Raw genomic sequence first — 15464 nt, forward strand, 5'->3', positions numbered from 1 at the left:
TTAATAATTGCTTGTCCATTCGATTCGTAGTTGTTGCGATCAGTAGAATCCATTTTCGCTTCTGCTTTGGCTTCTCCTCGTCTAATTTCTAGGTCCTTCCATGTTTTTAGGACTACAACCCAATGATAAACTGATAAAAAGACTCATATTTCTTTGATAAAAACCTCATATTTTGTAAATAAAAGGCCCAATTTCTTGCCCATAAATTGACACATTTTAAGAGTTTGGCTACGGGTCCATGATCTACCTATCAATAATATTTAAAAAAAACAAAAAATCAGGGTGGACAATTGTACACCCTTGACTCCACCCACCCTCCAAGGCGCTTCAACCCATCGATTCTTCGCAGATATATCTCACGCCTACGTTGCAGAACGCGTTATGTCTGGTATAGTAATTTCCTCGTGCATCCACACACGATCATAACAAAACTCACAGGTACATATATATAACTACAAAATGACCACTATATCCCTCATTTGAAGAGGTGGACGCCATCCCCTATGATAGTGGTGGCAAAAATTCGATTCCGAGTCAGTTTTAAGTCTGACAAGAGCACGATTTTACGAAATATTTATATGTTCGGACTCTAATTCGGATTGGATTTCAAACGTACTAAATTGACCAAACTCATATTGGTTTAAATTCGGACGACTAAATCAGACAATAATCTAATCAAGGTTAGGGTCCGGACAAGATTAAGTACTTGTCCGGACCCTAACTCTATTTTAAACAAGACAAAGATTTTTTGTTTGGACCCAGATTTCGGACATATAACTTTTGTCCAAACTTGATTTAATCCGGATCGGACAAATTCGATCATCTGGACCGAACAGAGTTTTGCCGCCTCTATCCTATGAGGGGATGGATTCAAGAATAAGAAATTCGCTCTCTTTTTATCTTTCTTTTTTTCAAGTCAACCAACATGGTTAAATCAACCTTTCAAGTAAAAGTAAATATACTTGATTCTTCGATTTACATTTTACTCTCTAAATTAAATAATTCTATGAGTTATACGTTGAATCCTTGTGTTTAAAAAGATTTATCCAGATTATATAATAAGCAACTAAGCATGCAAGACATATCATAATCTCCAAAGAATAGCATTTGTACTCTTTGATTTGAGATTTATGATCACTTAAATAAATATTGCATATCTATCAAATATTATTCCTGAATCAACATCCCCAAGTTGAATGCATGCATGCATATCCAATATCCCCAAAGAATATCCCAACACTCGCGGATTTATTTAAGCCTACAATTACAATTTTCAGGGGGCAAATCCATAGATTTGTATTTTTTTTTTTGGGTAAAAAACCTAGTAACATATAATTTTAAAGGTTTAATTATAAATTTTTTATTTAAAAAAAATTTGGGGGCCAATTAAATGGCCGAAATCCGCCACTGATATCCAACAGAAATATTAATTAGTTCGATTTAGGGGTTAGAAACTTGTGCATTTTTTTTTGTTGAAGCATTTGTTTACTTTTTTATTTTCTCAATCACTAACCCCTTAAATTTTTGAAAAATTTTCTTTGCACATTATATATGTATAACTTAAATATTACCAAAAATACTTACGTGTTTCTACTGACTATATAATATATAATATGTATGGTTAATATAGAAATTATAATTACCGATTGATACACATTCATATATGATGGTAGATGGTTTCTACTAAATGTAAAATCATCTACCACAACTTAAATGATAGTTTTTTTTATCTTGAATATTTTATGTTTTAATTTGTGATGTATAATTTAATGACTATATATACTTGTTTATTCCTTGTCACTTTTCAATAAAAATCCTAAAAAAAATTCTAACTCCTATCACACTTTGACCTCTTTCTCCTATAAATTTCTGACTCTGCCCCTACCGCCTTCCCTTTGTTCCTGCACAATCCGAGAGGTTCACCATCAACATCACAGCCTCCTCACTGCTGCTGACGTATAGATTGTGTAGACACCGAGAATTGCCAAGCAATAAAGAGGATCTCAATCCATGCAATTCTTAATTTGTGCATGTCATATTCTTGCGTGGGGATCATGCTAATATTCTTTGTAAGTTCTAATTTTATAGAAATAATATTGACATATCAAAAAACATAGGATATAAATAATAGCAAGAAAGAAAAAAAAAACAATATTTGTCAATGGATGATAGCTCACAAGTATATGCAATAAATATTATTATTCCTAGCTGCTTGTGACTTGTTCAGGCTAAAGATTGGTCAATGTAACTTTATATCATGAGGCTAGCATTACATGGTTGAGCTTTTTAGAATTCTAGTCAAAACTCCAAAAGATAAGAGAGCTAGCTACATGCCTTTTCAAAAAGATACAAGGTTATGCATTTTGTCGATATTTTCTCATGCATGTTGTTCCACACATACATGTGGACCAAATCCCATCCTTAATTTTAGTTTTAGTTTCTTTGGAATAACAATTTTTCATTTTGGAGATAGATAGCTAGCTAATATTATTATATATTTATAATTATTTTAGCATTGAATATCACTTTTGAGTGTCTTTTTTTTTTTTTGGCCAAATGTCAACAGTCCTTAAACAAGAATAAATGTGGTCTGTGCGAAGTCAAGATTCTAGACAAAGTGAGGGGGAAAAAATCTTGAGGGAATTCCGGAAAAAAATTTAGGAATATTTACAGAACATTTTTGTTTCGAAGTGCTTTTTTAACATTATACGTAATTGAGAATCCTCATTCTATTTGATGTGATAATTCCCAACATAATTTAAAAAATGTGATGCCTGATTATGGACTAGATTAATTGCACAATCTGATCTAAACTGAGTCGTAAATTCCATGAGCCATAACTTGTAATATATTTATATTAATAAGCATGACCTAGGCCCACTAAATTAGTCCATCAAAGTATTGGTAGAATATGACCCAAGAAATTATAAAGAGTGTTTAAGTTGGGAAAAGCGCTTTTTAAAGAAAATATAGGTAACATAAAAGGATGAACAGGTTTTAACCGGTGCAAGCACCGGTAGTCCTCCCAATCCGAAATTTGATCCATTCATAGGAAAGAAAATTACGAATCTGCCACACTCAAAAGAGTCGAGATTCTTGGGCACTCTCTCTTCAAAAGTTATGTCAAAAAGTTATGTCACTGTGATGAATACCTGCCACACGGAATGAGAGTCTAAGTCTAGAGTCACAAATTTAGGTCTAACTCTCTATTAAAAACTCAGGTTAACAATAGGAGGTTTGTTCTCCCTTATACGCTAAACTCCAAATCCACCATCTTCCGATATGGGATTCTTATCACACTTTCAAGGGTCCGAATGCCTCAATGATTCGACCTTACAGAACAATTAGGAAAAATGGGATCCTAAAATCTATTTTTATGCTGTAGCTTATAAGAATGACCACCGGATTTTGTTACAAACTCGACAACAAAAAAGGTGCAACAAAAAATGGCCTCCACTCATAAGCTATCATATTGAGCCCGTTCAAATATATCATGGCGGCATCATCGTTCTTACCTTAACTGCACCGGCCTCATCATTCTGAACAAACAATTTTCTTAGAGCCAGAATGCATCAAAATCAGGTCAAATAATGACTGAAGACAGTTTGGTATGTAATCCAATGAAATTATCCAACAAGCATGCCATTCGCAATGTAAAGCTAAGGCTTAGCTTCAGCCTTCATGTCCAAATCAATATGAAATGATTTGACCCTCGACAGCCTGATAGATTCAGTCTCTTCTCTTTGAACAAGCTTATTGTGTTTTTTTATTTGTCGAAATACAGCTATTGATAAACTGAGAACGCAGGCAATAAAGGTACAAATAAGTTACGTATTGCATCTTCTACAGTGCTAAAATAAGCAGTAGCCGTGGAATTGAGTAATGGCTTGAGCTTATCTGCACGATATCTAGAGGGCTAGTCGCACAAGGCACCGCATCAAAAAGCAACAGAAACAATTCCAACGGGATTAATGTTTGTGAAGATGCATCAATATGCAGTACTGTGCGTGAAGGAATAGGCATATGTTTTCTCCGAAGATGCAGAAATATAACTAGAAGACTTACCAGCGTAGCATTTATCAAATGCCAATCGTATGCATCAACTACTTCGGAGCTAGCTTGATCGGACACACAGAGAATGCAGTGCAGCGAGCTGCTTTTGCCAGCATAAAGCGCTCACTTTCTGTCAATGGCCTCTCTATCACCTTCACAACATTGACATCCTATATCATGTAATTCAAGAATTTTCAGGAAACAGATATGATACTCAAAATGGTCCGACAAAGAACTTAAAGAGGGACGTTTAATGTGCCATCAGTAGCACCATGAAGCAATTCTTTTCCTCACCTTCCAGATAGTTCATGAGGTTTTCGTGCCAAAAAAGTATGACCACAAATGTAGCACTTAAATACATTCCACTAAAAAAGTTTAAATCTCAACATCATGAAGGAAATATATGAAGCTGATTTCAGTACAAGTATCATGTTATGCACCAACCTTCTTTTGTTGCTGAACAAAAGGCCTCACATTGGCAACGTCACCCACTATGAGTATGTTGTTAACATTTCCCCCTTCATCCCTTTCTGTTGGTGATGAAATTGAATGCCGCCATTGCCCATTTATGATATACTTATAATAATACCTGAAAGCAATTAATGTGGTTTAAGAATGCCGAAATATTTTTAACCAACGGCATGAAAATAAGTCAGAATCTTAACTATCGGTTCTCTTTCTTGAATGGAAAAATTAATTGAACTAAACAGACACCCCTGAAACTTCAAGAACTGCACAAATTGGGACCACCAGAGACCTAACCAAGAATCAGGTACATGTATGATGCTTCCCAAAGGAGATTGATTACAAGTCTCAAAATGTCCCTTGTTTCTTTCCATCCAAAATTTCCAGCAAGCAATTGAAGGACCACAGCCATTAATTTTGTCTACCTTGTTAATTTGATGAAAAAGCTTCAACGTCTTAGCGCACCATCAAAAGAATCAGCCATCATTCTAGATACCAGGAACTCTCCAGTATAATTCTGGACCATTTACAACGAAGGAGTGCATTATGACTAACAGTCTTCACCTCTTTCCAGAGATTACATCCATCCACCACTAGCCCACCTAACCTTTCAAGTATGTATCTATTGTGAATATTCTTCCCCTAGTAGGCTCTGTCGTGAAGGTCTTACGGCTGAACCCTAAATAAGAAAAAAAATAATCTAGAAAGTAGCTATAGAAAGCATCAGACGTACTTTCCCTGTGCAAGTCTCATTTCAACTTCGTATCTTGACCCACCCTTGTGAGTTGCCTTAACTGGGTCTTTCCAATTTCCGGTAAAATCACCAACGAGAAAAACATCCTCCCCCTGTAACACAACATCATGGAAATTTTTCTTCATTATTAGTATCAAGCAAAGACAAGAGGTTAGGTTAGCTCAAGTTACTTTACAATATCAGTCCTTGACCGATTGAGTTCTGGGAATCGTAAAAATTTGCTTCTCCAAGTTTAAGTAAGAGGATCAATAATTCAATACCATGAGTAAGCTGCAGTAACTACTAGCAAAATTAATTACCTCTTGTCCATTCCACACAAAAGTGACAGCATGTGTTGCAGGGCCATCATGTTTGCCATTTTCCACCATGGCTATAAGATCCCATGTTGCCCAAGCAATTGCCGGTCTGCATCAATACTCCTAGTAAATGGTGTACTACCAAATAGAACATGCTTAAGGAATGCAACAAGTTATTGATTCGCTTTTCAATTGTAAGCATATTTTGCAAGTACTATTACGACGCAGAAAATTGATTCTAGGATTCAGAGTAACCCAAAAATGTTCTTTGTCTGAACAGGCATGTATTCAATTGTGTATTGAGAAAGAAGAGAATCACAATATCCCTCACCAAAAACTCACTTTCACTCTGCAAAGTCTCTGTAATGATTCTCACATCTACTGATCTCCAATAGCATAACTTCTCGTTTAAGTGATTGATTTACTAAGCATTTTCCCTTTTCTATGTTCCGCACTCCTATCATAGACAAGCGAGCATTCCCTTCATTCCATTTGGAAAGACGACCAACCAACCTTAACACTGTTAAGACTTTGTTTTAGTTGTCTCTACTCTCAAGCAAACAGATTCGTTTATTCTACCAGAGTACCAGTGATAAACCTATGACAGGAAAAATGATATATGTATAATTTGTTAGCGGATTCCAAGGCTCCCTCTTTTCAGTTTCCCGTTCACATATGTGCAGAATAGTAATTTTGTATATCCCACATAGGCAAATCTAACTCCAATAAGATAAGAATTTCATCACATTAAATTGAAATGCACCAAAGCAAGGATCAGGAAGGGGAAAAGGAAACTATTATGAGCGCTATGGCCACCAGGATCATTAAGATGGTATAATTAAGCAGTGGCCGAAAATTTCAGGGTGTGCAACTAATTAATATCTCCCATATAGCCAATTATTAAGCTACACACACACACACACATATATATATATATGATGGCCATGAAAATGTGCAAAATATTTAACTAAAAAATCAAAACAAGGAACATATATATCAAAATCAAAACACCTTTGAAATATAACAATAAAAACTAAAGAGAAAATTGGAAAAACCTGTTGGGCCTGCATAAATGCAGTCCAGTAACAAAATTATAAGCTGCGTGGAGCGAAGTATCGGTCATCCAGTGCAAGTATGCAATCACACAAGCAGGAGCTCGATCAAAACCTGAAGTACAGGTAACAAAAACACGATGGTTCTTCTTCAACAAGCGTAACAGGAGCCCCACACAAAATGGTAATTTCTTTCTCATGTCAAAGGAATCTGCATCCCTGCAGAAAAAATTAAAGACACAGTTACATCAACTAAACAGCTAGCATGCTCTGATTAATATAAAAATATAGATACATTCAAAAATTGATTCCCAATTCAAAATTAGCATATGAAAATTCATCAGGCAGTAAAATCCTGTTGTCAGCATACTTTATCCAGGAAATAAGACAGATAATAAAATAGCAAAGCTTCTCAACCATTCCCACAAAGCCGTCAAAAAATTTACACATACATGACATTTCAATTACAGACGAACATGTGGCCCATTTGCAGAGGTGCAACTTAGAGGTCATAGTTTCAAACCCTGGAAACAACCTCTCCGCATATTATGTGGGGGGAAGGCTACGTACATCTTGCATGTCCCCAACCCCATCCACTGCGGGAGCCTTGTGCACATGAGTTGTTTATTTTTTATACAAGACATTTCAATTGCCAACAAACTAGATGGGGATAAGGCCTTGTTCCCACCTTATAGGATAGTTGATCATAAGGATACCAAAGCTTTGGCAAGCCTCATTTATTGATGCAGGATTGATTCCCCAGTTTTCTGCTTCTACGCCACTCTGGAAATTCAGCACAGCCGTAATACCCTGTTGCAAAGACTCCTTAGCCATTGACAATGAAAACCTAATCTAGGAAACAACAAAGCCCACACTCCACAGAATGAAGCTCAATTAACTTGAAAACTGTTGCATGGGAAAATCTATAAGTGTAAGCCAACTCCATTAATACTTACCCCTTATCAACGCATAATTCAATACTAGAGAGGAAGGGAAAACAAGTAAACAACAGTACACCAAAGGAAGGAAAAAAAAATGCCTAATTAGAGTGCATGTATAGATTGGAATTTTAAAAAAAGTTAAACATCTCCTAAACCACAAGGCTCCCACAGTGGACTCGAGATTGGAGAAGGGCAAGGTGTATAAAGCCTTACTCTGCATACGAAAGGCTATTTGCAGAATTTTAACCCATGACCTCTAGGCTGTTGTGATACAACCTTACTATTGGACCATGGTTTGCCCTTATATTAGGATAGAATGAAAAGTGAAAATTTCACTTGAACAAGAAGGTGCAGCACAAACAACTTCAATGTGTAAAATGCTATCCTAGAACAAAAGGACTTTTGCATCTTACAGAGTCCTGGCAGAAGTGGACTAATATTTGCAATTATTAGTAAATAGATACTATCTTGAGCTTAATGATAACTCCCCGCGGAATTTTCCTTTTCGCAAGTTTTATTTTCAATTATACTTAACTGTCCATCAATCTTCTGCCCCCTATTCCTGAATAAAGCTTCTTATGTCTATGGAGAGGTAGCGGAGACTGCAGAAAAGTTCCCTTGATTCAGTGGAAGATTAACAAGCAGCCCAAGAAATTTAGAGGTTTATCTGTCATCTAATTAAAAGACTTTTCAATGAAACACCTCATCAACAAAATTTAACAGAGCCTTGTTAAGGAAACGGATTTACAGGTTAGGCACCAATAGGATTCACCTATGGAGGAAATAGACTGCAGTAAAATATGGGGAAGACAATAGAAACAAGATCACAAAGCAGAAAATAGAGGCTCATGGGACAGATTAATTTAAGCATATAAAGAAAGGTTGGGATGTTTCAGGGGAAAAGAATTGTATCGTCAAGTTTGGCATAGGCAGCAGTCAGGTCCTGGCATGATACTTGGATTGGCTCCAACTCTTCAAGAACCTGTATCCAGTGCTCTACAATCTTGCAGCCATAAAGAAGCCTTGGTCTGTGTTTACTACAGTCAGAACATATTACAATGAGCTTACTCAGCATGTACATAACCTTGACTGAAGAAATTTCCCTTAGGACTGGATATGGAAAGCTTTTAAGTGGGAAGTAGAGTGGAACAAAATTCTAACCTCTCTGGCACATGCAGAAAAGTGTTTAAAGCTTCTAACTAATACTACAGCAACCATGAATACACATATTTACTATCACATGTCAAAAACCAAACAGTTCTCAGATTAAAGGCACTGAGAGACTTACTCCAACAGATAGATTTGCTACATCAGCTTCCATCTGTATGCATGAGCCCACATATATCTGCTCTGTAATCTAATAAACAAACAGGTAAACACACAATGAGAACAATGAAATGATTTAGTGTGCTATCTTGCAGTTACAGAATGTTGAAAACAGTGGAAAAAAAAAGGTGAACGACATACCTTACTGCAGCGCATACCAAGAGACTGATCATAGTATAATTCACCTTTAGAACGATCCAGTGCCTTGATATACTCATCCAGCGGGAAGCTCCCATGAGCCCATTCTCCATCTCCAGAATCTTCTTCAGAAAAGATACAAATAAGCTGGCTCATGTGTGGAGCAAGAATGTTTTTCTGTGTTTGTAACTCTGTTGGTCCTTGTTGATCATTCAGAAGCTTCCATCCCTCGCATGTTAAATTCTTCGAGGAGAATGTGACAAACCCAGAATTCCCACAACTCTCTGAAGATGTTCTCAAATTTGATGCCAGAGCAGCTTTGTTCCAAGTAACAATGGGAACTCGTCCTCTATTGAATAGTAGGTCAATGTCACTAATAAGAAGGAAATGATTAAGTGGGAAAGGAGAGAAGGGTCTCTCAAGGACTAGGCTAAAGGATCCTGTCTTCTCTGTCATCATCTTCCTGAAGAAACCAAAGACTGAAAAAATAAAAAATAAAATTTGATAAACAGCATAGATCGTTGCAGTTTATACATAAAAAATAATTGCGATCTTTTAAGACTGAATGAGGCACGATATTTTAATTCAAATTTACAAGCCAACGAGCAATTAATAACATAAGACCAGAAAATACAGCAAGAAAAAGAGCATATTACATTGCCACCCCATAGAAAAGGCAACAGACACGGATAAATGAATACCTTAGAAACTATTGACAAGGTTGGCAAAGGGAACTTTTGTGATAAGATAAGTTTACTTCAGGATTGACAGAATACAGAAACAAATTTCTAAAATAAACAAAGGCTTAAAGGAACCCTGACACTCCCATTGTCACTATGACAGAAGAAGTTATAAGAAGGACGTGCTATTAGTAATGTCTTTTGAGTGGAGCATCACTTAAGCTATATCAATCCGAATTGTTTGTTATGCATAAAATATACAGAAGACACGCCATTCAAGCCCAATGAAACCCAGTCCAAACACAAAGAAGATGCTCAAGTCAAGCCCATTTAAGTTCATCTTTTTTCAAACTTCAAATATGAAATCTCAACGGCTACATGTTCTGTCACCTGTCTGTGTATTAGTGTGATTATGTCAAATCTTGTTTCTATACTGTAATGTATATCTATATCCTGTAATCATCTCGTTATATGTTATTAAAATAATTTCTTCAAACGTCTTTAGAATATACTATGATTTGCAGCATATGTAACTTCACAACAGTAACAATATACTTCAGGCAAGAACATCAAAATCAATTTATCTGGTCTGCTACCATCAAAAGCTGCTTGTACACCGAAAAACGCCACTAAGATGTAGAAACTAAAAAATCAAACTACCACACGTCTACTTATCAACACATTGTAAGTTCTACTACACACAGAATGCTAAGAAAAATAAAACTCTTAACTGTGCATCGCCAAAGTCCTTAATCTCCAATAGGCCGCCACCAGAGGATTCACTCGCCTTTTTCAACGTATCTCCTACCATGATTATCCTCGACTTCTCTGCATTGCCCTATCATAACATATCACCAGTTATTAGCTATAAGATTGACTCAAAAACAACAAAACCAATGCACTAAAGTCTGTACCACAAGTAATTTATAAAGGTTTAACAAAAAAGAAAACAACAATAGAATTACTCCTTTCTTGAGGGCGTGAACGAAGATTTTGCCATCGACAGATAACGCAAAGCGAATGCCAAGAGGTTTCTCCAGAGTGACCAAGTACTCATTCAGATTCATTTTCAAGGACGATGAAACATTTGAAGTTGCATAAACCCTAACACTTCCTCTAGAAAAACGAGCCTTCGATTTCACACTGATCCTAATAGCTTTATCGAGATCTCTTCCACAGAACGGAGAAGAGAAGGCGCTAAGAAAAGGCATGGCTAGATCCATGGCTCTGCAACCAGAGAATTGAAGAGACGACATCTTCAATGGAAATCGATCAGTGCGCTTTTAGCAGAACCACTGAAGGAGTGAATCGCTCATGAATGCGTGCTCACATGAGTGTGCTGTTTATACAGAGAGGGTGGAGCTGCTTCAATGGGATTTTTATTTTATTTTTTTGAATTTGTGGGTGTTACACTGTTAAGTGAGAAAGAGAAGCCACACGGTTGAACCCGGTTACACGAGGGTGTGGAACTTTTAGCGGTAAAATGGTCCCACGTGAAAATATCTTCGCAACAATTAATTAAAAAATTAAAAAAAAATCTAAGAAAATTACATATATATCCTGTTTTGAATGACAAATACAGTATATCATTGGTTAAACCATACTTTATACCCTTAAAGTTGTACGTTTTTCTCATTTATGTCCTTAATTTAAAATTTACCCTAAATATCCTTAATGTTTCAAAAGCAAATGGTTTCTATCCTGATTTCCCTTTGCCGGCGAGTGAGTGCCTGATTTTGCTTATGTGGCTATCGGAAGGACAGGTGGCTTAACACATGTGATTTTCGGTCAAAAAAAGTCAACTCAGGAAATGCGGTAATTACCAAAACACCCACCAAATGGTAAATAAATCATTAACAATTAATTAATTATATAGAAAAATTATTAAAAAAATGATAACCATAGATATTATCGACAAAAAGGGTCAATTCTTGTAAAAAAATATTCAAAAATCGTTCCTATTAACTCAATAATTTCCAAAGCATAACTAACAGAATCGATCTTTGATGATGGGTCTTCCGGATTACTACGACTGGATTCTTCAAGATTGATTGCTCCCCTTTCTTTCGATATCCGGTCAAAGAGGAGATCTGGCTTGAAAAGTTGAAATCAAGACATGGAGCCGGAGCAACTTCGTCCGGTCAGAATCAACAACCACAAGAACATCTACTTGTTCCCAGAAATTGACAAGCTCGGCGACATCCTCCAACCAATAAGCAGATAACTTTGTCTCCTAACCTGCAAACTTCTCTCTCTGATGTATTCAAGGAAGCAAGGTCTGATCGGAAACGATTCTCAACTCCAAATCCTAGTAGAAAATGATTGGCTAAGGGTGATTGTCGATTTCCTCTGAGGAAATCAACTAGATCTGTTCACTCTGATGAGAATCATACTTTGCATATTCCAAACTAATATTCGATTTATTTGTGCTCCATTGCTCTGAAATTATTTGAACTTGAAGAACAAGATGTGGAATGGAAAGAAAAGAAGATGTTTGTTTGTTTTAGGGATTCTGGATTTGTTAGGGTATTTTTTAAAATTTGTGTATCTTTGTTAAGGAAAGTGATATGTAAATGCTTTTAATAATAACAATTACGTGGAAAAGCCAACGTGGACTTCCAGTGGCCAACTAAGCAAAATCCGGCGATTAATCGTTGGCACAGTGATTTGAGGACAGAAATGACTTGTTTTTTGAAACATTAAAGATATTTGAGGTAACTTTTAAACTTGAAGGACATGAATAAAAAAAACGTGAAACTTTGAGGGTATAAAGTATGGTTTAACCCATATCATTTACTAAAAGTAAATATTTTATACATTGATTAGAAACTTATAAATTAATTTACATACCAATTCTAGAGTAAACTACGAATTCAGTACCTTTGTAACATGTACCTAAGGGCAAATGCAATGGTGTGCTTTAGGGCAAGAATGGATGGGATAAATGGATCTTTAATGGGAAATGGAGAGGTTGAATCCATACAATGATGGGTTTTTTGGCAATCAAAGTTGCTGGACCAATTTTGGGAACAAAGACTTCTATTGGGGCTTCAAATTGCTAGACTGGTGTGGGCCCACACAAACATCAACTGCAAACATATTCTCTCTTGTGATATTGTTTTGTATGAGATACTGTTTTGTATGTGATATTGTTTTGTATGAGATACTGTTTTGTATGAGATACTATTTTGATTAAAAGACCCATCTCTCTCTCCCTTTAGTTTTTTTAAAAGACCCAAACCCATGTATATATACATGTGTGTGTGTATATATATATATATACACAATGGACAGGATGAAATTTAAAATTTTTCTTCAATCATTTACTATTTTTTTTTAAATATTGTATTTATTTGCTGTAAAATTTTATTAATTAAAATAATTATTTATGGTTAATGTAATTTTATAGAAAATCATTTTGAATAGTATATATATTGTTGTATGTTATTCAAATATTTGCCACCAAAATTAACTAACTAACACCAATATCTATTTAACACCATTGTACAATGGCAAGAAACAATACATTTCCATTTCTATCCACATCAGCAAAACACCATTCCCAATACAGTTTACTCTCCTCATTACCTACCAACCATTGCATTTGCCCTAACAAGGGGACTTTATATGAGTTTCCACAGCAAACTAATTTGTAGTTTCCACAGCAAACTAATTTGTCCACAGCCGAACTATTTTCACCCGTGAAAGTGTTACATTCTCTACCCAAAGAATTTAGTGCCGGGACCTATTGACAAGTACTTTCACCCCTAAACAGATTTGACAAAAATAAAACATCACTAAACTATATTAGTTTTAGCTAGAATAATCTATATGCAAATTTGAATGGTGGTCAAACAATCAAACACACAATAAACTTTTAAGCACAGAGATTAAAAATAAGAATCAATGAGCCAAAATTATATACTTGTAAACTTAAATCAACTTGCAATTGTCATGTTATGATACATCACACCCTAGCGAAGAAGTTTATGTCCTGTTTGGTATCACTTTCAAAAATTATGAAAATGAAAACATAAAATATAAAAATGAAAATGAAAACATAAATTTGACTGTCTATTTGGTTGCGTATTAAAAAACAGAAAATGAAAACATAAACATGATTCAAGATGAGATAGTCACACGAGATGTTGTGAAGCTCTACTCTTAATTCAAAGAAAAAGTCAATGCCCGAAGTTCGATCCATGCCCTACAAGACCCTAAAGTCGGGCCCGTAGACCACCCCAAGACCAACCCTGACGAGTGTCTCAGGCCCGTAGCCCTACCCGGCCCCAAAGATCTTTCCCGGACAAACCCTACCCCGAAGCCTGTCCCGGGACCAACCAGACCCCTATGACCATCCTGGGTCAGACCTTTCCCCGAAGCCTGTCCCGGGGCCAACCCGACCCTGAAGACCATCCAGGGACTGACCTGACCCAGAAGCTCGTTCCAAGACAGATTCGACCCCCAAAGATCGTCCCTGGACCAACGAGAACCCGATGATTGTCTCGGGATTGACCCACCTCGAAGATTGTCTCGGGACCGACCGACCTAGAAGACTGTCCCGAGACGGACCCGACCACGAAGACAGTCCCAGGACCGACCCAACCCGGAAGACCTTCCTGGGCCCGTAGCTCGATCTGGGCCAGAAGAGCATCCCAGGACAAACCAGATCCAGAAGCCTGGCCGGGGACGGACCTGGCTTGAATCCAAGCCCAAGACTGACTTGGCCCGACCCCGGCACATAGTCAGGCCTAAGATCGACTTGAGCTCAAAACCCGACCTGGGCTCATAGCCCAGCCTCGCTCGAGATCGATCAAGCCCAAAATTTGGCCCAAGACAGATCCAGGCCCGAAGCCCGAGTCCCAAGTCAGACCCAACCAGAAAATGAGAGAGAAATGATGTTGTCATGTGTATGGTGTTTTAAAAACTTGTTTTTTGTGTTTTTAAAATTTTTGAAAACCTGTTGTAGGTTTTCATAACAATCAAAACAAAAAATACAAACAAACACTATTTTTTATTTTTTATTTCTGTTTTTTTAAAACCAAAACAGAAAACAATAGTGATACCAAACATGGCCTTAGCTACTCATGTTACAATAAGACAAGAAAACTAAATATCAAAAATCCATGAAACTGAACAAAAACAAAGAGAAAAGTTAGTGAGATATGCAGGTCTCCAATTCCCCTTTTATTGTGCTCGAGAACTTCCTTTCATAATAACTCAAAGTTTCCTTCTATAAAGTCCAATTCCTTCTATGATTTCTTCCTTTTCTTTACTCCGTCTCTTTATTTCCAAAAGCCGCCCCACTCTCCTTTTGCGCACTTCTCTCTTTTGTGACTTCTTTTGCTATTATTGTTTTGTATCATCCTTTTCCTTCTATTGGTCCACTTGTATCCTTCGTTCAATTGTATTTTTTCTTTATTTCCTCAAATTCCTATCATCATTACTATACATCCCATAAACATCAATCCCAAAAACATCTCAACAGTATATGACACTCATTCATTGAGTGTGATACATGAAAAGTCATGAAATTGCATGTGTGATCAGTAAGTTGGAACAATTTTAAAATTTCGATACTCAACTTGAAACGTTTGAAAAATGAATTTTCGAATTGAATTTGATCAAATTATTTAGTGACCAAAACTGTTATTAACCTCACAAATTGTCCCCTTTTAACTCCCGCATTCTTCACAGCCTCCATTTTTCACATTCTCAATTTGGGATTAGCCTATATATTTGCTTCATGCATTGTGGAG

The 15464-nt window shown here is 36.5% G+C and overlaps 1 protein-coding gene across 5 annotated transcripts; it reads right to left on the reverse strand.

Annotated features, from left to right (window-relative positions):
• Positions 1-3246: 3246 nt before the first annotated feature.
• Positions 3247-11105, reverse strand: LOC119999306 (phosphoglucan phosphatase LSF1, chloroplastic-like). 5 transcript variants are annotated; one of them, XM_038846803.1, is made up of 11 exons: positions 10671-11104; positions 10437-10543; positions 9029-9488; positions 8850-8918; positions 7309-7430; positions 6624-6839; positions 5572-5677; positions 5252-5364; positions 4498-4642; positions 4066-4223; positions 3247-3539 (listed from the first exon to the last, which is right to left on the reverse strand). In XM_038846803.1, the coding sequence occupies exons 1-10, from the start codon at positions 10959-10961 to the stop codon at positions 4104-4106; spliced, it is 1749 nt and encodes a 582-aa protein (XP_038702731.1). In that variant the 5' UTR covers positions 10962-11104; the 3' UTR covers positions 3247-3539; positions 4066-4103. The 5 variants fall into 5 exon arrangements, with proteins under 5 accessions (XP_038702731.1, XP_038702730.1, XP_038702729.1 ...); XM_038846802.1 differs by lacking the exon at positions 3247-3539 and adding an exon at positions 3614-3916 and having other exon boundaries at positions 10671-11103; XM_038846801.1 differs by lacking the exon at positions 3247-3539 and having other exon boundaries at positions 3614-4223; positions 10671-11103.
• Between the last annotated feature and the right edge of the window lie 4359 nt (positions 11106-15464).

The sequence above is a fragment of the Tripterygium wilfordii genome, chromosome 6 (genome assembly GCF_013401445.1).
Source record: "Tripterygium wilfordii isolate XIE 37 chromosome 6, ASM1340144v1, whole genome shotgun sequence".
Classification (NCBI taxonomy): domain Eukaryota; kingdom Viridiplantae; phylum Streptophyta; class Magnoliopsida; order Celastrales; family Celastraceae; genus Tripterygium; species Tripterygium wilfordii.

Bases quoted from the DNA above. Each gene is read 5' to 3' on its own strand.
- LOC119999306 (XM_038846803.1), bottom strand. From the start codon at position 10,961: ATGTCGTCTCTTCAATTCTCTGGTTGCAGAGCCATGGATCTAGCCATG. The intron at 6,840-7,308 runs GTGGGAACAAGG...TTTTTTCTGCAG, and splicing joins ATGATCAACTATCCTATAAG to GGATGCAGATTCCTTTGACA. The intron at 4,224-4,497 runs GTTGGTGCATAA...TACATGATATAG, and splicing joins TTGTTCAGCAACAAAAGAAG to GATGTCAATGTTGTGAAGGT.